The 26,071-nt window shown below is 45.4% G+C and overlaps 1 protein-coding gene across 3 annotated transcripts in view; it reads right to left on the bottom strand.

The window, feature by feature from the left end:
• GLB1L2 (galactosidase beta 1 like 2) overlaps positions 1-26,071 on the bottom strand; it is a 52,786-nt gene that overhangs the window by 5,124 nt on the left and 21,591 nt on the right. For 2 of the 3 annotated variants that reach the window (XM_050922184.1, XM_050922186.1), the window contains exons 5-16: positions 23,720-23,828; positions 23,149-23,241; positions 19,811-19,892; positions 15,580-15,644; positions 11,111-11,195; positions 8,835-8,972; positions 7,390-7,470; positions 6,675-6,781; positions 5,491-5,637; positions 4,675-4,746; positions 3,694-3,772; positions 2,248-2,335 (exon numbers count right to left, since the gene is read on the bottom strand). In XM_050922184.1, the coding sequence (XP_050778141.1) occupies positions 2,248-2,335; positions 3,694-3,772; positions 4,675-4,746; positions 5,491-5,637; positions 6,675-6,781; positions 7,390-7,470; positions 8,835-8,972; positions 11,111-11,195; positions 15,580-15,644; positions 19,811-19,892; positions 23,149-23,241; positions 23,720-23,828 (1,146 nt within the window). Of the gene's footprint in view, positions 1-2,247; positions 2,336-3,693; positions 3,773-4,674; positions 4,747-5,490; positions 5,638-6,674; positions 6,782-7,389; positions 7,471-8,834; positions 8,973-11,110; positions 11,196-15,579; positions 15,645-19,810; positions 19,893-23,148; positions 23,242-23,719; positions 23,829-26,071 lie in introns of those variants that run through there. The other variant, XM_050922187.1, reaches the window with a different exon arrangement.

Raw genomic sequence — 26,071 nt, 5'->3', positions numbered from 1 at the left:
AAAAAACCAAAAACTTATGAGCAACTGAAAACAGGAAGTGAGCACAGACAGCCATGGAACCTTAACTATAATGGTGGCTACAATTCATCTTAAATTAATGGCTGTAATATGTTACATCTATACAGCACCCTTCAACTCAACAATTTCTAAAGTGCTTGACCAGTTTATTTAAAAAACCTGCATCACCTATCACCATAATGAAGTCACCTCTGGGGAGAAACACAGCAAGTATAACAATAATTTGCAGCACACAAGGTCCTTCCCTCTAGTTTTTGAAACAAAACTCATTTGCCTTGAGAGCACACTACAAATCTATTTGCTACAGCCTTCCTGCCATCAGCACCACCAAGGAACTACTCATACACAGAAGGCAAGTCAAGGTTCCTAGATCTTAGAAGAGGTGGCATGAAAATTCCACCCTGACATTCTGTGGAGAATGCTATGGAAACCTAGGCCACTCTATTTAGCATTTAGATGTTATAGTGATGAGTGCTCTAGAACTACCTTTAAAAAGCCCCCAGGACATACTGTACGATACAATGTTATGACGGCCAAATGTAATTACTTGGGAGGAACTTTGGTCAGGACGCTCTGGTGAATGCTCTGCTCTTTGAGAAATATTGCAGGATCTTTACTGCTTTCAAGTAGGTTGGGCTTCAATTTTAAAAACTCAGCCCAAACAGCTCCTCCACAGGCCCAATGCCCCCTTAAACTATGCTGGAACATTGGGTTAGGTGTTAGTGAATGCCACCTACCAAATCAAACACATCACTTCTATTAGTATTGGATTTTTGGTGGCTGTCTCCCACCCAAGCATTAACAAAGTCCAATCCTGTTTAGCTCATGGAATCAGATATCACTATCTGAGCCAGTACAGACGCATCAAGTCTATTTTGGAGTACACAATGGAAGGGTACCCTTGATCACATAACGGGGTATTAGCAGGTTATTGTGTATGCTCAAAGTCTGCATCATATCTTGCCTTCTGGTACCCCAGGTGTGGTTGGGGGTAGTGATGAAGCAGAGAGAAAGTGAGGTGCTTAGAAGTTCCACAAGAGGCTCAAAACCTTATCAGAACATGTTCTCTCCAATGCTGATCACCAGCATCCCTGGATTCAAGCAAATTATTGACCTAGTACAATATGAATTCCACTGTATTGCTGAGCTAAGCCTGGCACAATCCCATTTTCAATACAGTGTACTTTGGCTTCCTACTCAGAGATTTCTACCTTATGATGTTTCATTGCTAATGGTCAGTTGCTAATAACTGATCATACTGCTGGCTAATCTTGCTTTTATGCCTGCATGGCAGCTCACTAGCTTTCACACCTTTGATTGTGAATATCCTTTGCTAATGACCCTATGGAACAAAGCTGACGCAGCTCACCCTGCCAAAGAGAATCCTTGCAAAACCTTCACTTGGAATATTTAACACTACCTCTTAGCATTGTCCTTAGAGGATGACTGTAATAAATTGACTAGAGAGAATATACACATGGCTAACACCTACTGGATGGAATAAAAACACGACTGTGTGTGTCAAAGGCCCTGCAGTGCCCAGAACAAACAGAGATTCTCTCTCCTTTGACTCAAGCGGTAAGGGCTTCCAACTTTGTAGCAGAAGTACTGGAGTTCTATACCTTCCACACTAATAAGTTCCAGGTGACCACAGCAGGCAGCAGAATGACAGCTGTGAAGTCCTCAGTCCTCACAAATGTGTTACATTATTTAGTGATACTCGCACTGCAACAATAAACCCTCTTAAAAACATGAAATAGGGGGACACCAACTGGACTGTTAGGAGCTTCCTGAAATTACTTCCCCTCTTTATCCAGGGAGGAGGGAGTGTCCTTCGCTAAGGTGTTACCTAATCCCAAATTTCTGATCCAGACAAAGCCCCAAACTTGTACAAAATTCAAGAGGGTTTGGATTGGCCACATCTCAACAAGCCCGAACCAACGCCTATTAAAGTCAGCGCGAGTCTTTCCATCCCCTTCTATGGGGGTTGTATTGGCTCCTAAATAAAAGGTGCAAAAATAAGTGTTGCAACCTTCTGTACAATTTTAGTTGGAGTTGTCAGGAAGAGATTTGTCAGCATGAAGATTCACCAGGTGCTGCCTTTCCGGGACATGTAATTGCTAACTAGGTTTTGCACCTATGCCAAATTGTGTGTGCAAACGAATGAGATATATATGCCCTCCTCATCTGCACAAACAATTTAGATATATGTACATTTATCTCCCAAACCTTTCCATGAAGCCAGGTTTCATCTCCAGACTGTAAATCTTGAAGTTCCTCAAGGGGGTTTTATTCAGGAAGACGTCACCAATTAAGCCTGCAAGAGCAATAGAGGTAATAAAGAGCTGAAAAGCAACTAAGCTGATGGATCTTCTTATTTCAATAGAAGGAACAGCAGGATACAGAAAGTAGTCATGCTCTGCAATAGCATTAAAGCCCATATGGTCCCATTCCTCATCCAGATTGAGCAGGGAATGTTGCCACACTTTGTCTCTCCTCTCTATCCTTTGCTGTAACTCACTAAGCTGAGAAACCCTCTCCTGGCAGAATGTACTGTTGGCACACATAGCACATTGATTTTTTGTTTGGCTGCGCATACATGGATTCTTTTTTAAAGCAGCAGATAGTTACTTCCCCAATACTCAGAGGAAAATGTGACATCCTGGTATCGCTAATCCCTTGTACTGATCCAATGCTTTTTTCCCCAAGGATCTCAAAGCATCCCACAAACAAATTTAGCCTAACCAGCCTCCTGTGAGGTATTTGCGGGTGGAGAAAACTGGCACACAAGAGTAAAGGTCACACAGGAAGTCTGGGAGAGAGCTGGGACCAGAACCCATCTCTTCTGGCTCCCAGTCCAGACCACTAACTACAAGACGATGGTTGAGATTGTCAAAGCAGCTCAGGGGCTTCACGCACACCTCTTCCATTAAAGCTAATGGAATATGTCTCTAAATTCACTAGGCTGCTCTGAATGTTTCAGTCTACGTTTCTCCCCTATAAAACAGAACCGAGGAGTCTTGACTCCCTGTCCCAGGCTCTACTGGCATAAACATTTTACTGCATTCCACTGAGCTTGACATAGCCCACAGTCCCAGGATCCTATGTACACTGAGATTCTCTTGCTCTCCAAATCTCAGAGCAGAAACAAGGATCAGGAAGGAATTCCTTTCCCCCCATGTATGGCGTTACACAATTGCATATGGACATCATGGAGTGAGAGGAGGGGCTTCATAGGAACCATTGGGTATTGGCAACCACTACAGGGAGGGTAGGACTTGTGAAGGTCTTTAAGATATGTCCATCCCCCATGAAGTGGGCTATTTTCATCAACTATCACATCAGCTACCACCACCCTGGACATATCTAAACTTATGGTTAAGAGGTGAACTACATTCTTTTATCAGACTCCTGCATTGTCTGCCTCCTACTGCCAGACTGCAAAGCTACATAGCATTAGCCAGGCACAGTGAAATTCCTGCATGCCTTTATACGGCTTAATCCAACACACAGGATTTTAACATTTGATCTGGAGTGTTCATTTCTGAAGGGCAGGAGCCATTTTTAAAACTGTCCTCGGTGTTTGAAGTCCTTGCTAAACACAGATTCAAAAACAGGCCTTTATTCTGAGTTCTCAGCCCCATGCACCAGCTTGGAAGGAAAGAGACAACCTACCTTTCCGCTGCTCATTCAGCATAAGTCCATAATTGACACGCCCGCAGTTCTCTACCAAAAGCCTGAGCTGCCTGAAGCCCTGTAAAGAATGGATCAGCCTCTGCTGAATCAGTGCACAGCCAAGTGCCAGGTCAGCCATGTTGGGCAAAGAAAGAAATCAGTGGGATCACTCCAGGGGGCAGTTTGCACCAGTAGCTTTGGCAGCTGTTTACAGGACTATAAATTACAGGAATATGCCACAGCTGCAAGTAACTGCATCACGGAGCTCAACCTTCTCACGAAGCTGTAATATTTTACTGTTACATTTTAAATGCTTGAAGTAGTATGTCGTGCTACAAACAACATATGTCCAACACCACACAGGCTTCCATCACACAGCTCTACCCACGAGTCACATTCTTGACATCCAATATTCCCTCCCATTCACCCAATTCTAGCCTTTAGAGCCATGCACACCTCTGCCAGTGCACATTTAGTAGACGTGTTACTCATACAGCCACTTTGAGCCAAGTGTGAGCTCAGAACACACGTGAGACCATCCAACTCATTTCATTTGTGACCTAAGAGAAGTAAAAAGACTGAAGCATGTTTTGTGCCTATGAGCAAACAGCCTACATGTCCTCAATCAGCACAAGCAGGGTCCCTATAGCCCACTGTTCCATCTCATAGGTGTTGGCAGTGTGTGGGTGTGGCAGGAAGGGGGTTAAACTTACTGCATCAGCTGCTACTCTGGAGCGAACCTGCTGAGTGGAGTTTTGTCTACTTATTTCCATCTCAAAAGGATACCTTGGCATTTTGAGCCACCCTCTGCTCCAACTGTGGAGTCATTTCTGGTTTGAGTATAACAACTGCTGTGTCTCATGCTACAGCATCACTGGTTTGCATGAAGCTGGCAGCTTCTGGGCTCTGCATTTTCCGGGGCGGTTTGAGCTGCAATTCTACTACCCACATACCTCCCATGAGTGGCCTCACATTACTTACCTGTCCTTCAGGAATTGACAGCTCCACGGTGTTGTAATCAAGGAATCCAACGAACACAGTGTTAACAAACACCTGCAGGAGAGGGCACAGGAGACTAGCAGAATTCTAAACCATTTCAGAATACAGTTAGACAAGAGATTAGGGCCATAACGGGGGAGGAAGCACTGTCTAATGGGAGTCAAGACTCCTGGGGTTTATTCCAAGCTCCGCCATTGACTCATTCTACAATGTTGGGCAAATCAAGGCATTTCTAAAAATGCACCGTGATTTCCTACCATTATGTTCTGCGGATAGATTTGACCTGGTATTATTGGAGTTTAAACAGACTTGGACCTTGAGCCTGGGATTTAGGGAGGATGTAGGCTGGGGTTTGTTTATGAATAGCACCCCTCACACCTTCTGTGGGTCATCTTAATTATTACTTCAAAAGTTTTTTCTCCTGCTGATGATAGCTCATCTCAACTGATTAGACTCTTCCTGTTGGTATGCATACTTCCACCTTTTCATGTTATCTATATGTATAAATATCTCCTGTCTGTGTGTTCCATTCTATGCATTCGAAGAAGTGAGCTATCGCTCACGAAAGCTCATGCTGAAATAAATTTGTTAGTCTCTAAGGTGCCACAAGTACTCCTCTTCTTTTTGTGGATACAGATTAACGTGGTTGCTACTCTGAAACAAGGGAATCATAATTCTGCTCAGGAAAAGCCTGCCACCTTGGTTCGTAGTTGGCCTATTTCACGTCAACTACCACAGCCAAGCTATTTCGCTTCTGGAGAGTCAGAACAACAACAACAACTGCTCTGTACTCTTTACCTGTGCTCGGTCCCGGACGTGGTCCCTGGAATGAAGCTGTCCTCCGCCGGATATGACCGTCTCATAGAGCGTATACCCATAGGCCTGCCCATTGCCATCATTCACCGGCAGGTTCTCCATGTTAACCGGGAACTCTGACTTAACGGGCTGCGAAGGAAGAACAACTAACTAGACGGATCCTTTCTAAGGGGACAGGCTACACATGGGTAGCATCATAAAGCCCTTCTGCTATGTCCCACAAACCAACATTTACTCAAATACTATGCAAAAGCTGCCTCTTAAAGGGCTCCTGGGGTGCCGAGAACTGCAGCTAAGTGACGAGTTTCAATCCTGCTGCCACCATCCCTGCTAGCTGGATGTCTAAGCCTTCATCAGATACAGATGCTCATAGCTTTCTTAACAACCTGCTCCATTGCCTATGGTTCTGTACTGCATCTTTAACCCATTACTTCTTGTCTGGTCCTGGTTGAATAATTAGAGTAACTGATTCCTGCTTTCTTTATGTAGGAGGCAGGTTTGGTGTAATGGCTAGGGCCAGGGACTAGGAATCAGGACTCCTGCATGCTATTCTTGTCTCTCTTGCTGTGTGACCTCATGCTAGTCTACTGACCCATCCTGTGAAAAGGAAAGCATTGTTATCCCATTTTACACTCTGGCGGACTAAGGCCCAGAGGGATGGTTGAGGGTTTTGTAAAGCTCTGAAGTTCACAGAGGGAAGGCGCTCCAATGAGTGTGGAGTACTAGTAAATGGAGTGGGTGAAACCTCGTATTTGCAATACCAAGCATCTCTAAAACCAAATCCCAACAGCCCCCCATCTATCTTCTTAGTAAATAAATGGGAGTTCCATACAGTGTATTAGGCTGAGGTCTTTCTGATAAGACCTTAAAACACAGGTCCTCTCTCTGTGACATTAAAGATCATGTAGTAATTTAGAGACAAATGGCTCTAGTATCCTTGGGCAAAATGTGCCCTCTTCTCCCCATTCTTGTGCAGCATGTGGTATATAAACAGGTTGACTTCCTCCACCCCAGAGGTGGCTGCCTTTCACTGTGGCTATATATACAAAGTTTGTGAAGCACCTGAGGTCCTTCAGAATAAGATTATATTATTTCATAGTGCAATGTGGTTCTTTGCATCATCCCATCCTCTTGGCACATTCTCCAGCTTCAAGGACAGTACCTACCTCTACAATAGATGGCAGCACCTCCCACAGAGAGACATACTGCGGCAGCAGGACTGCGCCATATGATGCTTTGGCTGTGATCATAGGAGGCGGGGGCAGAGGCTGCCCTGCAATGCAGAAACAAGACAGGTGTTATATTTCAGTTCCGCTAGACAGATGCTACAGAAGGCGTCAGGGGGGTTTAAGGGCACTCCCTGATTCTACCTCTAGACCACAGCTCTGCCTCTGGAAATGTCTTTAATCAACCTCCCTATGGGATCAAACAGAGCACTGTATCCACCCCAAAGAGACCTCAAGCAAAGCTGAAGGCTGGGCCAGGGCTGGTGTATTTATTCAGCAGTGAGAGCCACCTATCCAACTCCAGAAAGAACAGAATGCAAACAGGATCTGTACAACAAAAGCACCTCCCCAGATCTGCATTTGTTTTAAGTTTGCTGGCGTGACACATTTCCCCTGCATGCAGAGACTGTTAAATGCATGCGTCCTTCCCGCTGCTGAGAAGTCAGCTGAACAGCCATTTCTGTAACAAGCTGCTCTACATCCCTGGGCTACTCCTACACTTCAGAAAATGCTTCCAACTAATCAGCAGGACATATCTGTGTGGGGAGCAGCAGGGATCCAGCAGAGACCTTTGGTGGCCAATTTTAAAGCTTCTCTGGTATAGCACAGGCCAGCATTTAAGGGGCAGAGAAGCAGCTCTAAGGTTTATCACCACCTATGATCTTGGTGAAGAGTTGACGGAGTTTGAAGAACTTGGACGTGTAGTCTCCAGCCTCTGTCAGCACGGCGTCGTAGTCTGGAAAACAAGCATGCATCTGTTACAGAGCATCGTCAGCTTTAGGAAAGTACTCATGTAAAGCACAAGAAGAGGTCAGAGCCAAAGGGGTAACGTGTTTATCTCAGGCCTTGTGGACATTAAGGAAATCTGCACTGGTTGATTAACTACACAAGCACAAAGTTCCTTAATGCAGACAGGGCCTGAGACATTGTCCCATTGTGTGGAGAGGGAGCTACTTAACAGTAAAGGGATTCTGAAAATGGGCGTAAAATAAAACTAAAGAGAAACAGCTTGAACTCACACCTATTCCTGGTATAATAAACGTGTGTGGTCTAATTCTGCCCCCCACATTCACTTCTACAATGCCCTACTGAAGTCAATGGCAACAGTGCATGAAAGTTTGAGGACACAACAGGGCTCTTAACCAATACCCTTCCTCTCCCATCCATTTTCCCATTATGCTTTATGGGTTTTCCCCTGCCTCATACAACTGATAGACAAATAAAATACTTTCTTAACTGTTAGTGCAAGCCAAAGAGGAGGTGAAGAAATATGGATGCATGTTAAATGCCTATGTTTCAGGTATGAAATCTCTCCACTAGTTGCAATCAGAGGTTCAAATCACAGCAAGCTCAGGTCAGCCCTTCTTCCATGGAACACAAAATACATTCAGAATAGTGCCATGTGGTAAATGGAGAGAGGTCCTATCTGCCTTGCATGGTCCCAGACACCTTTCCATACGAGCACAGATTTGTCTTAGCATCCCAAGCTAACATTTCCTCTTTTTCCTCACTACTGTTCTGTGGTTGCTGCTCTCCTCCCCAGTGTCGGCTGCACATACCGAGGGTCCCATTCTGCATCTGCCTTTACCTCCATGTAGGATAAAGGCAATAGTTTTGGTGAGGACTTTTGGGATTAAAATTGCTGTAAGACACTATTCAAATTGTTAAAAGTCAAAGCCAAACAACCAACTATTTTGATGTCAGAGGTATCAGATGGTCTTTCCTTAATCATTAATTGAAAGAGAGGAGAGACACTGTAGAGAAAACAGCACTACTTGATGTTAACTATATGTCTTCATCTACCCAGTGGTTTCTGACTCAATTCATAGTGAAGGGTTCCCCCAAATACTGGAACAGGACTAGAAATATGGAGTGTTAAAAGAAACCCTTTGTCACAGTCACACCATCTTCCCAGATGAGCCAAAATCAGGGTCTTCTCTCGTGTTTGGGTGATGGTATCGTGTTCAAGATCTGTCCTCAGAGACAGCACCTAGGTCCTTCAAGGAAGTGATGGGGTTAGAGCTTTCCATCAGCTGTAGGTGGCTCAAAGGCTGCAGGCTTGCAATTGGCACGCAAGCGAGACACTGAATGAAAACTCACCATAACTCGTGACATCTGGCTTGTACTCATCACTATCCAGAGCACCATTCATGAAGCCAAAGTTGGTGCCCCCATGGAACATGTAGAGATTGATGGATGCTCCTGTTCTGAGGACTTCTGCTACAGAATTCACCATATCTGAAAAGGAAGGAAAACTCCCAACAAGGGCTCCGAGCATCACAAATCAAGAAGCTAGTATAACAGAGTATGGACCGAACATGCCAACAATTCAAGAATCACAAATTGAGCATTTTGTTTACAATCACCCTCCTCTCCCAATGCTTCATGAGCCCAATTCAAGACTTGGGTAACTCCAGTCACTTACAACTACAGCTCTACCACGATCTAACACGACCTGATATAACACGAATTCGCATATAACATAGTAAAGCAGCACTCGGGGGGGGGGGGGCAGTGAGTGTGTGGCAGGGCTGTGTGCTCCAATAGATCAAAGCAATTTCGATATAATGCTGTTAGATTTTTTGACTCCTGAGGACAGTGTTATATCGAGGTACAGGTGTACCTTCTATAAGGCAGCCTTTCCACTTGAAATGTTCTGCAGGAATCATTTATACACACCCTGTCCGAGAGAGCCTGCATTCCCAACTCAGGCCAAGTTTTCATTGACTTCTGTGGGAATTCTGCCTAGGCAAGGACCTTGATCAACTATACAGATTATAGAGTTACACAGAGAATTGCACAGGGAGGAGACAGGTTATTTTAAATGCATTATGTCATGACGACATTATTTAAGGTTCCCTTTTTTTTTTTAAATCTTGCTCATTAACATGACCTGAAATGGCACACACCACTTTTGGAAGTACTAGGTTTGCATGAGGTTTATGTTGACCATATCACCCACAAAAGGTAAAATAATCTTGCTGGAGTGAAAACAAATCTTTTTACTGTGCATATAATGTAATGACAGAGCTATCACAAAAGCCTCATGTCATTTTTACTACTGCTGCAGCATACATATGCAGAATAGAGTCCCTTAGAAATTTCCATTTTGCACAAGATAGGGATGAAGCAGCTAAGGCACTGGGCTAGGAGTCAGGAGATCTGTGTTCTATTCCCAAATCTGCCACAGACTCTCTCTGTGACCTAGGCTGTCATTTCGTCTCTGTGCCTCAGTTCCCCATCTGTAAAATGGGGCTAATACTATTTCCCTATCCACATGGGTGTTGGAAGAATACATTCATTAATGATAGTGAGGCATTCAGATTCTGTGGTGATAAGAGCCACATAAAAATGGAGATCACTAGAGCAAAACCATTTGACTCCCATTAATTTTAAGGCAGGTTGTGGTGTTAAGTACCATACAACACTGAACATTTAGGCAAGATGGTCTATAGGTGGCCATTTTCACTAGTCCAGTATCAATTATTTTTTTCCCAAGCAACAATACTGTGCTTATTCTAAAGCACCTTTCATCTTGGGATCTCAGATTGCTTTACAGGCCTGCTCCAATGCACACTGAAGTAAATGGAGAATCTCCCACTGATTTCAGTGCGCAATCATTTGTCCCTATGACGACCCACACCCCTGAAAAGGTAGGGAGATAGGAAACAGTGGAGGAGGTGAAATAAAACCCAGGAGTTCTTTCTAATATCCTCACAATGACTATCCATCTTTCCTTTCCCTTCCACCTTATCTCTAATCCCAATTAAAAAAAAGTCTTCTACAATCCACACAGCTATCAGTTCTTCACCATATTCATTAGCCTTTATGTTGTATCCACATTGCCTACTCTTTGTTTGTCTCTTCAGACTGTAAATTCTTTAGGGTGGACACTGTCTCTTTTCTCTGCTTGTACAGCCCCTAGCACAATGGGTGGTTGTGACCAAATTGATGCCTTTTGGATACTGCCATAACATAAAGATCGACTGCTAATGTCAATGTTTAAATCTAGATTAGCTCTTTTTCTGAAAGATCTGCTCTAGGAATTCTTTTGGGGCAGGTCTCTGGCCTGTGTTATACAGGAGGGCAGACTAGATGATCACAGTGGTCCTTTTTGGCCTTGGAATCTATGCAACTACTCCTTGCACTAGCTTGTTGATATGCTAACTTGACATTGACAGGGATAAAAAAGCCAAAAAACCCCACAGCTATGTGTGAATCCACTAAAGAGGTTATAAATTTATAGGCACTTGCTCAGAGCTAGGGGCATCACTGGATTGGAACTTAATGGAGACAGCATTACTGTGCCACGTTTCTTGACAGCAGTTTATATTGCAATAAATCCTAACCGTGTGATGATAGTACATGGTGCTCACCATCTGCGTCAAAGATATTATGAGGGCCGCCCCAGCTATCAAACCATCCAGTCCAATACTCCATCACCATCTTCGGCTTATTTTGCTGTTATAAAAACAAAAGACAGAATTACATAGATGGGGTGGTATGGTGATCCAATGCTCACCCTTGTTTTCCAGAGGCCCATCATCTGAGTGCTGTTGGATGAAAAGGTCCTTTAAAGGGTTTCTTCCCAAGCTGACAGAAAAGATCTAGAGATAAAACCCTGGACAAGCAAGACACAGGAACACCTAGGACAGATGGGCAAAGCACAGCCTGCAGCATATACAGGCTCCTACGATGACACCACCAGAAGGGAAACACAAAACAACGCAAAAGAACAGGTGATACCAAATGGTTCCACATATCAAGGCTTTGAGCAACTGGAGCAAAAAACAAGCCAACTGCCATGGTATAGTTTCTGCTAGAAATTCACATTTATAAACGTCTACTTATCAGCCACGCCACTACAGTTTACGAGTTTGCAGGTGTGCTGTAGCCAATGCTTGCCTAGGTGGGAACAGCAGACCTTAGAGACTTAATGCCTTTTTAATGCTGCATACGGTGTTGGCAGGAAAGCATTAGCCTTTGCAGGAATTAGGTCTTCATTAAAAAGCAATTTCTTCTCATTTGTCATGGCTTGCCAGCTCCTTTACCTCCTGTGGAATTCCGCTTGGCCCTATCACACCAGACAGCATCACGTAGGATCAGACTTGTCTGCACTCCCCATTCATGATGTTTACTTCTAGTCAAGGCAATTTCACCTTGTGTTTGATGGGTGGGGGTTATCTGATGTTATGTAAAAGTAGCATTAAAGAAAATCATGTTCCCTTAGGAGAATACAATTGCGGGTACCTGTAATGTTCTAATTGCTCCAGGTTCAGAGCAGATCTTGATAAAATACAGTATCAATCAGTCTCAGATAAAACAGTCAAACAGGGCATTTAATCAGTGCCTGGAATAGAGACCATATCAAGGACAAACACCTATGATTCAGACTCCCAAGAACACGCATGGTCAGCCCTCCAACCCCTATAATTAACTAGTATTGCAGAGGGAGTGCTGTTCTCCAAGGGTCACGCTGTACCTTGTGATCAGCAATGACTATGAGGTTGGTGAAAAACATGCTAGTTCTTGCTTCAGTGCCAGCTCAACATGGCAAAGCCAATTACAGAAGAACATCTCTAGCCCGTGGGTCATAAAGTCACGTTAAAATGGCTGGATTTGCCCTGCAATTTCCAAGAATGTGCAGTCCCAATTAGGTTCCAAGCTGGAAAACAGGGAGATGAGAGAACAGACAGGCAACAGCCCAGGGACACAAAGCAATTCTGCAAATCTTTCCAGGCCGGTATTTAGGGGAAGAAGGGAAGGTGGTGGTGGAGGCGGCGGCAAGTGTGTGCAATCAAAGAAGAGATTGTCATCATTTAAAAAATAAAACTTGGTCCCATTTCACTACTGTGGCATCTCACAACTAGGTGGCAATCTGAGCAAAGTGCTCATTCACCAGTTCCCCAGCCCTTTACATCTCTTACATCTCGGACAGCGCAGGGCATCTGGGTGAAACACTAGACTGGAGTGGTCCTCTGCAAACAAGCAGAATTAAATAAAACGCCATACAGGCAGTGTTGCTGGGATGGCAGGAGGTGCCCTGGGACAGGATTCTGTACAAGGTGCTGTCATTAAGCCAATATGTAGGCATATCTGCAAGGAGACAGAATCTTATTGAGTCAAACTGCCTCCTGATCAGTTTTGGACCTGGATACCCAAGTCTTTAGAGAGAAAAAACTGTTAGAGTGGTGAATCACTCCAGGTGAGGATGGGAATGAAGCTACTACTGTTTGCTTGACACAGACTCAAGACATAACCTCCACCGCCCCACTATATCAGTCATAAAAGGACAAAGTACAGTACACAATGGGTTAATCAAGTGCTTGGTGTCCTTTGCTTAAATTTGATTTGGGTCAGAAATCTAATACAGTTCACCACCTTAGCTTATCCATAAATCTGGCATTACAGGCTTATGAGAGGCTCAGGCTTGGAATGGAGGTGTGAGGGCTGCAGATAAGGACTGAAATGCACTGGCAGAGCTGGATGAGACCCTGGACTGGAACAGCAGGTGGAGAGGGCATTGCAGGTGAACACTGGAATTTGCTGGCAAAGCTGTATAGCAGCTAAGATTGAGATAGCAGAGGAGGAGCGAGGTAGGATGGCAAAGCTACAATAATAGAGAAGAGAGCAAACAGTGGCTACACATACCAGGCCCAATCCGTTCATGGAGTCCATTTATGAAGCAGATCCCCTTTTCAATTGCCAGAATCTGCTGTTCAAAGGCACCTAAATAGAGAACCTGGTTTTCAAGCTTGAGGCGCTAAATTAGGGAGTCCAGTTCTCAAACCGACAAGCAGGAACATTTAGGGACATACCTAAATGGCTGGTGGAGCCCTTCAACTATGGAAACATGCATCCAAACTTCCCACTGAAGCTGCTGTAATGAGCTGCCATGTTGAATTTGTTTTATCAGAGGAGACTGAAACCTCTATTACTGTGCAGGGGCTGCAGCGCAGCACAGCCTGATTGGCAGCTCACTGGCCCCTCGATGATTATATACTTCTGAAAAGATGTTGCTCAGCCTGACCCTGGCTTGGTTGGCTGTGCACAAGACTTTTATTTGTATCCTGATCTCGACATGGCTGTGACTGTGTGTGAACCAAGCAGCTTGGCAAACAGAAGGAGCCTTCACTTTGCTTTGTGAGTTCACTTGATTTAAGAAATACTTAGTCCACCCCCCAAAATATTTTTTACACAGGGAATTTAAACTTTACAGTTGCCCTTAATCCCTCAGATATTTAGTACAAGTCCAAAGAACCTTCCCATCACCGCCCCATTAACAAACACTTGAGGGGATAAGATTTCTGGCTTTTTTGAAATAGCTGGCTACAATTAACCTCTACAGGACAGTAGAGAAGGTATTTCAGGCCAGGAACAGACCAATGCCCAGGCTTCTGTGGGTCAGGCAGAACAGCACAATCCTCTTTAAAGGAAACCACAAGTATCAGGCTATCTTCACTTGCGTCAAGAGCCCTCAAGCTGCAGGTAATAAGGTCTCCAGTTCCAAGACCCAGTGGCACCTGCACATTAATACTCAGAAGCAGAGAGAACATGGAGAATAGGAATGCTGCCAAAGCAGTCAGGCTCAACTCCCTGCTGCCAAAGTAAAATTATTCTGGCCTCTCTTCAGTGGATCAATAGCTGTGTATGTCATGGAACAATGGAATCCCAGATGAGGGGAGTCAGGTCATGACCTGGAAATCGGAAATCTGCTCACAGATCCCAAGGGCTCCACCAGCAGAACACTTCAGAATGCCATCCCCTCTCCCCACGAGTAAGCAAGAGTCACTCGGTTACGGCTGTGAAGGACACGCTTGCCAGAAAGGCTGCTGTGCAGTCCTGCCTTCTCCTGCCAAAACTTGTTCACTTTAATTGTTTAATCGATCACTCAATATTAGAAAAATGAATGACCAAATGATCAAATCTGTTAAGCACTAAAAAGGACAGACAAACACAGACCTCATGCTGCAAATTCAATCCAGGCAAGGGGGATAATTTAATCGCATGTCGCTGGTGGCTTTGTGACGTAGCAAGTCTATCGGGGACATCTCAGCATCTTGCTTTTCCACCACACTCATTCCCACCATGCCATTTCGTCGAGATGCAGCTGGACCAGTGCCCTGCTCTCCAAACACCAAATAATTTAACAACATGGAAGGCGGGGGGGCTGGCTGTTGAACACCCAACCCGTATCTAAATCTGCATTTTGCAAAGAGCCTATACCTTTTTATACAGTGCTACCCACATTTTTCATATTCTCAGTAACCTGGAGGTTGGCTGTCCCCCCTTCAGGCTTGCAATGACTAGAGCTGTGCTCTTGAAAAGCTGTGGGCTTCTGTCCTGAACATCTAATCCCTGGGCGGCTGAAACTAAGCTCTTAAGAGTTCTGAAGCTCCCAGCTGCCCAATCTTCCAATTTCATGAATATTACGAAATTAGGCTTCACCCATAATGGGCTGAACCAGAACCTAACACTGACCATCTTTGAGGCATCCAAAATTCAGAGCTTGATCTGCAGCCTGTCTCTCTCGCCGCATTATACCAGAGCCAGGCCTCAGCTGTAGAAATTCTGATGCACACACTATCTCTCCACTTTCCCAAAGATAGATGCCAGGTTGCGAACACTAGCCAAGCTCCACAACCATATCGGAAAGCAAGCAGTAAGTGAGCATTGGGGTGCAGCCTCAATAAGATCCCATCCAACTTCCACTGACTTCAAAGGGATTTGGCCCTAAGGGAAGGGGAGCCTGAAGCATCCACCACAAAAGCAAGGTATCAGTGTTTGGATGACACTGTTTCAATGATAAGAATAGGCTGAACAAAGGCAAATCTTCGCATCTTACCTGTACTTTGTCCAGAAAGTCCAGGAAGCTGTAATCCATCTTCTGAAAGTTAACAGTGGCCAAAGCTGTTGAAAAAGAAGAGTCTTCGCTAGTGCTGATAGCTAATCAATCCCCTCAACTGATGGAACTTTTCCACATACCAGGACGGGCATCAACCCATGACCAAGTCAGAGGGAAAATAAGCCAATTACTGAATCATTAACACAACACTCTGCAGCACATCTGAGTGCTCCTTGGAGATCTCCAATCCAAGTCCTGACCTCCCATGAAGCTTCTCAGCTTGTGGACTTCAACAAACAGTGGAATAAATGCAGGCCACATTTTTAGCTCAGAATATTCACACAGAGATACAAGCAAGAAATAACAGCAGCCCACCTCATGGGTATCCCAGGGCTTAATTAGCATTCGTAAAGCACTTGGAGATCCTTGGATGAAAGGCACCACAAAGGAGAATTGTTATAATTAGAAATCATATCTGGAGGCAATTCTGATCTCCCAGGCTTTCGCTGCAGGATACTCTATCCCTGGCAGAGGCTTACAGCTTAACGATTCTGCAGGGAGTAGGTGAACAAGAGCAGGGATTGAGAAATTGCATGCTGGGTGAAAGGCACTGCAAAGTCCAGGAGAACTAGGGCACATGGCCCCTTGACAGCTCTTTGGAACAGCAAACACTGCTGTCCAGTAACCAGTATTCCTCAACTTAGCAGGGGCTGTGGTGTGAAGAACCCTTAACTCTTCCCTTGCCCTTGCCTGACATTTAAGACACTCTAGTCCAAGAGCTCTGCGATGTAAGGAGCAGTGGTACACGTAGTGTTAATACAGAAGTACATTATTCCACAATAATCTAAAAGAGAGCTGGTATCAGCTCCAGCCCCTCTTCTGTCAAGCACAATGATTCAGACAGAATATTTACAAGAGCCAGAGCCAGCATTTCACCATTTTTACCTTGATTTTCACAGATTTCTGTAACCAATGTGCAAACCCTGAGACTTTGGTACAGATGAATAAGTCAATTCTTTTGCAAGAACAAAATATGAGTTTACTGCTGGTGGAAAGCACTGGTTGAAAGCCCTGGAGACAAGGCACCCAGTATTGCTTTCAGTGCAAATCAAGAACTCCACTTGAAACTGGTGGGAGAACAAAATCAAGGCCGAAGCCTCAGATCAGGTAAAGCCTGGGCAGCGGCAGAGTAAGCTTTACACACATCCCATCCAGTGCACGTCAGTCCTGACCTGGAGGGACCAGGAGTTTGGATTCTGTGGCCCATTTAGCCCTTAGGTTCACTGTCAAGACTGCCAATAAGGTTGCCAATTAGTGCAGAGTGGGATGGTAGGTTATATGGGAAGAGGCCACCCGTCCACTAGGAATTAGCAATATATTGCTGAGCAGCTACCAAAGACACTGGGAAGCGACAGAACTAACCCAGATATAAAGGTGAGCTAGCTAAGTAAGTTCTCTGGAAGCTCTTCTTCCCTGTCCAAAGCACCTCCCATCTTCAGGGAGTACAAGAGGCAGCTTTTGCTAGGATGGCCAATAAGAGCCATCCACGGCTCCGTGTCTATCCCCTTGGTGGAAATTGTAATAGATAATCTGCATAGCGATGCAAAGCCTGCTCCCAGGACCCTGCCTGATGAACTGGGTTGGGCGCTGGGGATTGGTATGCAGGAGATACTTTACCCTACTCCAGCCTGCGGAGAAGTACTGAAGCTTTGCCAAGCCAGCCTCAGGGTTTAAGGAGCCTTTGCAGCTCTTGCACCTCCTTCATTAGCCCAGGTCGATGGCTGATGGATCCATACAGACAGCGAGCTACAGGCTTCAATGCTACCTCTAGAGAGCTGCAGCATATGGCATACGCTGTGTCCATGGGTGTGGAAGGGATGCACACCACGAGAAGCCTTGCTCCCACTACTGCACTGATTCTGCTGCCAGGAAGGCGCTTTACAGCTACAGAGTAGGAGCTAGGAGAGAACTACCAGACTGGCTACGACACCCTGGGGCAGATGCCCTTCCATAATGGATATTCTTCTCCGCAAGGCACTGTCAGCCACTAGCATGAATGGGAATCATGCACACATTTTAAAAGGAAACCAAGCCTCCATTGACTCGAAGAGTGAACCAGGCCTCAGGATCATGGCTTTATAATTCCTCTCCAACCTCATGCCAGCAGTTTCTCCTCTCATCTTTCTGCCTTTTTCTACAGCAGCCTCTATTACCTTCCCTTTTGTGCTTTCAGCCACCTTGCTGCTGCTGCAGCATCACTTGAAGCCCTAGTTATTCCGCGTTCCTGATTACTTGACATGTTGACTCTAATGAGCAGATTGTTATGACATCTAAAAGGCGAATTGGTATCAAAGCCCTCTCATCACACAGCCCTCTGGAAAAGACAACTCCGCACGAGAGAGCGCTCCAAGGCAGTAAACATTCCCAGGGAAGGCAAGGAGTGCTAAAAAGGGGATTTCTACCCCCACCCCTTCCAAATGCTGAGCTCACTGGCAGGGAGAGAGTGACCCTGCGTGGACAAAGCTGGAAACTGCTGTAGCTGAAAGGAAAATTGGAACAGGCTACACTAAGTCGGGGAGCAACTCTACAAGCTTCAGAGTTACACTCAGAATGAATTCTCTCCGCCTCCTTATATATTTATTTAAAATGTAAGAGCAAAGATCACTTATTTTGTGATCTACATGTGCTTCTCTCTGGACTGATCAGCAGCATTTGTGACTAAGGCTATGATTTAGCCACGGCTATTTTTAGTAAAAGTCATGGACAGGTCACTGGCAATAAACCAAAAGTCATGGCCCTGACTAAATGGTAGTTGCTGGGTGTAGGGGGAGTGCTCCAGCAACACTACTGGGAGTGGGTGGGGGTAGCTCCAGCACGTCACTGCTGCTGGGCGGGGGAGTGGTCTTGGACCCTGCTGCTGCCGCTCTGGGGGTGGAGGGATGGCCCGGGACCTTGCCGCTGCTCTTGGACCGCTGCTCTGGGGCAGTGGCCAGGACTAGCTGCCTGAGCAGTGGCTGGTGTGGCTGGCCCCAGGCCATCCCAGCTGTTAGGGCAGCCCTGGGGTCAGCCACACCTGCCGCTGCAGAAGTCACGGAGGGCCTGGGAACTCATGGAGTCCATGACCTCAGTGAAAGACTCGCTGCCTTATTTGTGACTAACATAGCCCTGGGACCTGCAAACCGTTACACAGGAGAGTAATCATTACTCAGGTGGGTAGCCCTGCTGAAGTGAGTAAGGGCTAGCGGCAGGATCAGGCATGGAAAAAGCAACATCTCAATATGGTGCTGAATACACCACCACCAAATGCAGAGCACAGAAATCAGAGCTCATGCACGTGGGTTTCTAGGAGTTATTTTCAGGGAGATTGTAGCTCATTAGGAGGATTGATTTATGTGATTTATACCACATAAGGCAACTTGTCCCTCCCGATTCGTCTTCGCACCCCAAAAGTTCCAGCTCTAGGGACAAGCACACAGACGCCACAGTAACCCACGGCTAGCCAGCCTGCTCCTCCACAAACTATTTTCAACTCTTTCAGAATGGTAAATTTCAGTCTCCCATTTTAGCCTTTAATGAGGCCTTCTGACTTGTAACCTGAAATCCAAAATCCTAACAAAAGGTGATGGCACTTTTAGTAATTGTTAGGGTAACTAGTGCTTACGTGTAGGCATTTTTAATGTGTTAAATTGAAATAAATAACTAGGGTAGTATTTTTAGCATCAACCGCAATTTCAGCCTCTTTGCTCAACACCTCTTGATATCTCATCTCTTACATCTTCCAGAGAACTCTAATGGAAGTTGCAGATGCCCCTCACCAAACAGGATGAGGTAGCTATATATGGTTAAACCTTATTATACCCAAGCTGTTCATCCCTATCAGCCCTCCACAACTCCACATGGTCTGGAAAGTGCTATATAACTCTCAGTGCTTCAACGGGTTGTATAGCCATGGTGCAACTCTGCTGTCAACCATATCCCAGTCATACACTGAAAAGGAGCGTGCATTAAGCTCTTTGGGACTCCCTTTTCGCTGTGTTTGTACAACATCTAGCACAATGGGGCCCTAATCCTTGATTTGTACTCCTACGAGCTAACGCAGCACAAAAAGTAATAAATAATAAAGAGGTGCCTAAGGAAATGCACCTCCCTTCATTTAAGGCATCAATCTTTTCCACCATCCCAAAGAGTGGCTTTAACTTTTCCCCCTGAAAAGCATTGCAATGCCACATACCTCCTTCCATGTAGCCAGAGGACAGTCCATCCCTGTTGTCAGAAGTCATTAACAGTTCCACAATCCCTCTGTCTAACAGGGCCTAAATCAAACAAAAAATCATTGTGCTGGGACCTGAATGTAACATTTCACCAGCACACTAAGTATGTACAGTTCAGTATCATCTTTCTTTGGGGTGGAGGGAGGAAGATAGGGGACAGACCTCTTACCTGGATGCTTCTAAACTATTTTTCGTCCATCCATTGAAAGTAATGGAGGAAGTTTCATCTGGGGCCACAGCTGTGCACTTTACAATAAAGCACCGTGCTACTTTCTAGCCAAAATGGGCTATGTAAATATCAAAGCACATCTTATTCCTGTTTTCATTGGAAGTTAATGGCAAAATCTCAATTCATTTCAATGTGAGCAGGCCCCTTCCCTTTGTTGTGCTGTCAAACTTTACTACCAGAAGAGAAGTGGTTGAAATATACATATTTTCAAGCTACCACAGCCCCCTATTCTGCCTCCCTTCATTTTTGTCCCACTGAGATTCTTTATTTGATTGGATTGGCCCTCCCAAATTTCAGGATTACGCATCCCCATTGGGCAATATGTTGAACATATCTGGTAATTCCACTGCTTCCAACTCCAAGGGGAATATAGGGGAAGGAGGCAAAGAATAGTCTGCCTTCCTACCATTTAATAAAGATGACCAGGTTGGGTTAGCAGAATCACCAAGTAATGGACACAGCTCTCATTCATTTCTGGGCAAACATTATAGGTAACTATGCCAAGGGGAATCCCTGAATGGTGACTTCTCTTAGTTCTCCATTCTACTTTTACCACATAGTAAAATAGGGATAAATACATATCAGTATGAACCAGTTACCTGCAAGGATTCACTAGCTAATGTCTGTAAAGCACTTACACGATGAACGTTTACATATTGCACAAAGGAATGTTGCATTAAATCAATGTTATGAGTGAGAATTTAAAGAGACAAAATTTCAGAGATACATTGGCCCGGTTCCAGTTTCTTTGCCAATCTCTGTTCATCATTATACTGCATTCGCTATGATGTTTAAATCTTAATGGACACATGTAGTGGGGCAGAATTCAGTTACTGTGGGAATTTTGGAATTTCTCTCACTTGCACTTATTTAATATTCCTAGAGTGCCACATTAATGTTACGTTTGTATTTATATTTATTTTACTTGGATGTAAGTAAAAAAACACAGTAAGTCGCTGCACATTGAAATGCATTACAGGATTTCAGGGTGCAACAGGAAAACCAGGATTACAAACAGAGTCAAAGGCAGGCACAGGTGTATGCATTCAGATAATCACAGCAGCAGTATGCTCATGTACCTTGAGGAAGGTGGCTGCTGGTACAGGAAGTCATGACAAGGACACAGAAGGGTAAAGGCAGCACCTGACAGGATGCGATGGGGAGTGGGAACTTAAGGGGCTTTTTTGTTTTTTAATTTAAATATGAATTTTATGATGACGGCACCGTGTTAACAACAAACATTAGTCAGTCTAGAGTCACAGATGGGCAAAGGGCAATGAAGTAACCAGCCCATCACATGCAAAACCCAGGGGCCAAGCCAGGAACAGAACCCAGGAGTCTCTCTGCACGAACTCTATACCACACTCTCATCCAAAGACAAGAGCAGAACCCAGGAGTCCTGATTTCCTAGTCCCTCCCCTCTAACCGCTAGACAATGCAGCCTCAGACAGGAGGTGTCACACACAATACCAGACCAAAAGGAAATAGCCTTGAAAAATTCTATTCAGTCACTCGTCTGGGGCATGTAATTTGTTTTGACAGGCGAGTGAAATATCACTAGCTCTTTCATCGTCATAATCATAAAGGTAAAGGTGAGCAAGCAGACTTTACACCTGTGCTGGTAAATTGTCAAGGCTGATCTCAGAGCAATGCAATAGTGCCACCTCCATGCCAGAGTGATATAGGACCCAAACAGCCATTTACTTACCTGCTCATTACTTGATATAAGAAGTGGGAGCGTGAACTAGACAGATTTTTTAAAATGGCTCTCACATGCTTTGTTCAGGCTAGAAATCAACCTTCTAACCTGTTAACCAGGACATTGCATATTTAACCTCCAAGGAGGTGAAGACTGAGTTAACGCAGGAAGGGAGTAATTCAAAGAGGATTAGGAACCTCGCCACGTGACTCCTTCAGTTGAATACTTGCAGGCTAGTTGTGAGGAATAAGATGACGTGAGCCAGAACTAATCCAGTTAACTCTCCAACTGGCTTCTAGCACAAGGGGGCTGAAATACGTGCAAGGTTAAAGCAGGAGCTGTCAATGCCATGGCAGAAAAGCAGGTGACACATTGAGTTTATGGTGCAAACCTGGGCCTGTAAATACAATACTCTAGGGAGCGGGGTCTTACAGGCAAAAAGAGGACTGTGCCACCTGTTTGAAGCCAAGGGATGTGTGGGAGGAGTCTTCATTCACCCAATCCAAGATCTTAATAGTTACTCTGAATCTTACACATTTGAAGCACAAGCATTTGAAAACAGAACACCATCCCCATAATACACACACACAGAGCAGGACACTGAGCAAGTAACTTCCCTCTTATACATAACAGGATTTTTAGATTCTCACGGAAAGATGACCCTCTGAGCTATAAAGTGGCCCCAGTTAATTGTCTGCACTGGCATGGGTATTGTGCCAGCAGCAGAGGTAAGCAAGTCAGCATGGCTCATATCTGATCCACCAGGATAACACAGCTTCCTCAAGTCCACATCACCTCTTTGCCCCCAGCTCAGAAGCCCAGACTGGGGCACAGTATCTGCCTGATGAGGATGAGGGAGGCCTTAGTCAAATTAGGCTGCCTGGCCAAGGTTGAGCTCCAGATTACAGAGGTTTAGGAGGAGGCTTGTCTGGCTCACAGAAACCTCTCTCCCAGGGAAGGTACTGGATCTGACATGCCTCAGAACCACCACCAAACTGCTTCTGATCTGGAGAATGGGAATGTGCACAGCCAGAAAACAGCCTTGCCCAGGGCCAGGTAGGTATCCCTGTGTTTCTGGGAAGAGCTCATGAAGTGCAACAGTCAGCATACACGGGCTCTTGTCTGCAGTGAAGGTGTTAAACATGATCTCTTTCCCTACCCCAAACCCCATCGAGATACAGGGTGGATCACTTCACCTGCTCCAGGAACATGGGTATTGGAGGTTAGCTGGATCAGACACTGACCCTGCTGAGGTTCTCCCGGTGTGCTCAGGTGTCAGCAGACGTTTGTAGGAGTGCAGGAAAGGAGGACGCTAAAGAGCAGGCTCAGGAGGTGCCTGCCACAGGGGAGAGTGGGAGTGCCAACATTACCATTTTTATGTAGGTCAGGTACTGAGGGTCTTTGGCGTAGGAACCATATTCATTCTCCACCTGCACCGCGATGATGGGGCCCCCTTTCTTGTACTGTAAGAAGAGAGGGGAGAAGCTGATCACCAGGTTCACGATTTCTAACCCAGCTGAAACTGGAGTTATACCAGCCCTGGGCTCAAGAAATGAATGTCTGTGAGGAGGAGAGGGGCCTCACACTTTAGAAGTTAAGGCGGAAAAGCCTGTGCCTTCCAAGCTAGGGAAAACCTGTACGTCGCTGCTGTGGGGGGGGAGGAGGGTGGAGAGGAAGAGAGTAATCTAATGGGAGTATCTTCCTACTGCACACCTTACTCCTCCACAGAACTCAGTAAAAGATGAGCTAGGATTACCCCCCAGCCCCCACTTGAAAGCAACTCACTAGATCTGTGAGACTACCATGGCCAGCTGCAGTCTAGACTGGTTCATAAGGTGGAGTCAGCACATTTGCCCTGTTATTCTGTTGCCACTGCATGAGTGGTCTCTAATACTTACAGCAGCCAAGTCCTGGAAAGAGAGGGTGATGCATCTTACTTGCCTGAAGAGGGACCACTCTGGTCATCAAGTGATCAAAATAGGCATCCACAGCCTCCGTGAAGCCTTTGTAGGTTGTTCTCAGTTGCATTTCTGGGTCTTGGAGTAGCCAGCTAGGAGAGAATAGAAGGACAATCCTGGAGTAAACAGAAACTGTTCAGCAGCAGCAGCGGGAATCGATTGGAGACCCACTTCTGCTCCAGCCCGCATGCATTACTGCCACTCGCTTACATGTCACAGAGTTCAGGCAAAAACAATTGCCATTTTTAGGTTATTTAGCTCAGCAACAGCTCCATCCTGCAAGGTGCTGAAGGCTTCTTGAGAGATGTTGAGCTCCCAGCAAGCTAGATGGGAGCTGAAGGTACTCTACATCTCTCCGAAAGCATACAGCAGTATCAGACTCTAAGCTAGATACACTCAGGACATAATCATGGCCTGTACTTTTACCCAGTGCATTCATACACAGATGTACACAGACATTAGTGATTTTGTCCTGGATTCACATTAACTTTAGCATCCAACATGGAGTTCAAGTGACTCATTAAATAACACATTGTAAAGTTGGCTTTATTCTCTCTTTAACTCACTCCCAGATCAAAACAAACAGTTTCCAAGTCAAAAAGGCTTTTTCCTAGCAATAGTTCTGCAAAAGCATTTGGGATCTCAATGTCAAGCTGGATTATCTGTTTTAGATATCAGTCCCAATAATAAAGATCCTGCACCAGAAGTTTAGACATTAGTGTGGATAATAAAAAAAAGACAGAACAGAAGCCAGTTTGCTCTTTCTGCAGCGCTAACAGGAAAATGCTTGCTTCTGCCATCGGTTCAGCAGCAATGACTCTGAGGCCTGGTCTTCACTATGTGTTTAAACCAATTTTAGCAGCGTTAAACCAATTTAACGTTGCACCCGTCCACACTATGAGGTCTTTTTATATCAATATAAAGGGCTCTTTAAATCGGTTTCTGTACTCCTCCCCAACGAGAGGAGTAGCACTAAAATTGGTATTACCATATTGGATTAGGGTTAGTGTGGCCGCAAATCGACGGTACTGGCCTCCTGGTGGTATCCCACAGTGCACCACTGTGACCGCTCTGGACAGCAATCTGAACTCGGATGCAGTGGCCAGGTAAACAGGAAAAGCCCCGTGAACTTTTGAATTACATTTCCTGTTTGCCCAGTGTGGAGCTCTGATCAGCACAGGAGGCGATGCAGTCCCAAATCCAAAAAGAGCTCCAGCATGGACCGTACGGGAGATACTGGATCTGATCACTGTATGGGGAGACGAATCTCTTCTATCAGAGCTCCGTTACAGAAGACAAAATGCCAAAGCATTTGAAAAAAATCTCCAGGCTACACAGTGCTGCATGACAAGCGTTAACGGAAAGCCAAAGAATCAAATGGACGCTCATGGAGGGAGGGAGGGGGTACTGAGGACTCCAGCTATCCCACAGTCCCCGCAGTCTCCGAAAAGCATTTGCATTCTTGGCTGAGCTCCCAGTGCCTGTAGGTTCAAACACATTGTCCAGCATAATTCAGGGTATAGCTCGTCAATTTACTCCCTCCCCCCCCATGAGAAAGAAAAGGGAAAGAAATCGTTCCTTGACTTTTTTCATTGTCACTCTATGTCTACTGAATGCTGGTGGTAGACGCAATGCTGCAGCAGTGAAGAGTAGTATCCGCTTTTCTCCCCTCCCCGGTGGCAGACGGTACAATATGACTGCTACCCATCGTCACCATCAGCCTGTGAGTGCTCCTGGCTGGCCTCAGGTGAGGCTGGCAGGGGGCGCCTGGGTAAAAATAGGAATGATTCCTGGTCATTCCTAGTAGATGGTACAGAACTGCTGGTAACCGTCTTCATCATAGCAACCGGGGGCTGAGCTCCATCAGCCTTCTCCCTTTCATGTGTCAAGAAAAGATTCTGTACTGCCTGGACTATCATAGCAGCTGGAGGCTGCCTCCCCCTCATTTAATCTCACTAACAAGTCACTGTTTCTTATTCCTGCATTCTTTATAACTTCATGACACAAATGGGGGGGACACTGCCACGGTAGCCCAGGAAGGTTGGGGGAGGAGGGAAGCAACGGGTGGGGTTGTTGCAGGGGCACCCCCCGTGAATGGCATGCAGCTCATCATTTCTGTTGGATCTGACACAGAGCAGCTGTGCTCTCTGATACACTGGTTCTCTAGTACACTTGCCCCATATTCTAGGCAGGACTGACACTATTTTTAGAAACTATAAAGGAGGGATTGACTCGGGGAGTCATTCCCATTTTTGCCTTTGAGCCCCCGGCCAACCTCAGCCAGGGGCACCCATGATAGCAGCAGTCAGTACAGAACGACACCTCCAAATCACTA

This window comes from Gopherus flavomarginatus, chromosome 13 (genome assembly GCF_025201925.1).
Source record: "Gopherus flavomarginatus isolate rGopFla2 chromosome 13, rGopFla2.mat.asm, whole genome shotgun sequence".
In the NCBI taxonomy this organism is placed as follows: Eukaryota; Metazoa; Chordata; order Testudines; family Testudinidae; genus Gopherus; species Gopherus flavomarginatus.
Note: the sequence above shows the minus strand (reverse complement) of the source record. Positions and strands in the feature narration are given on the sequence as shown.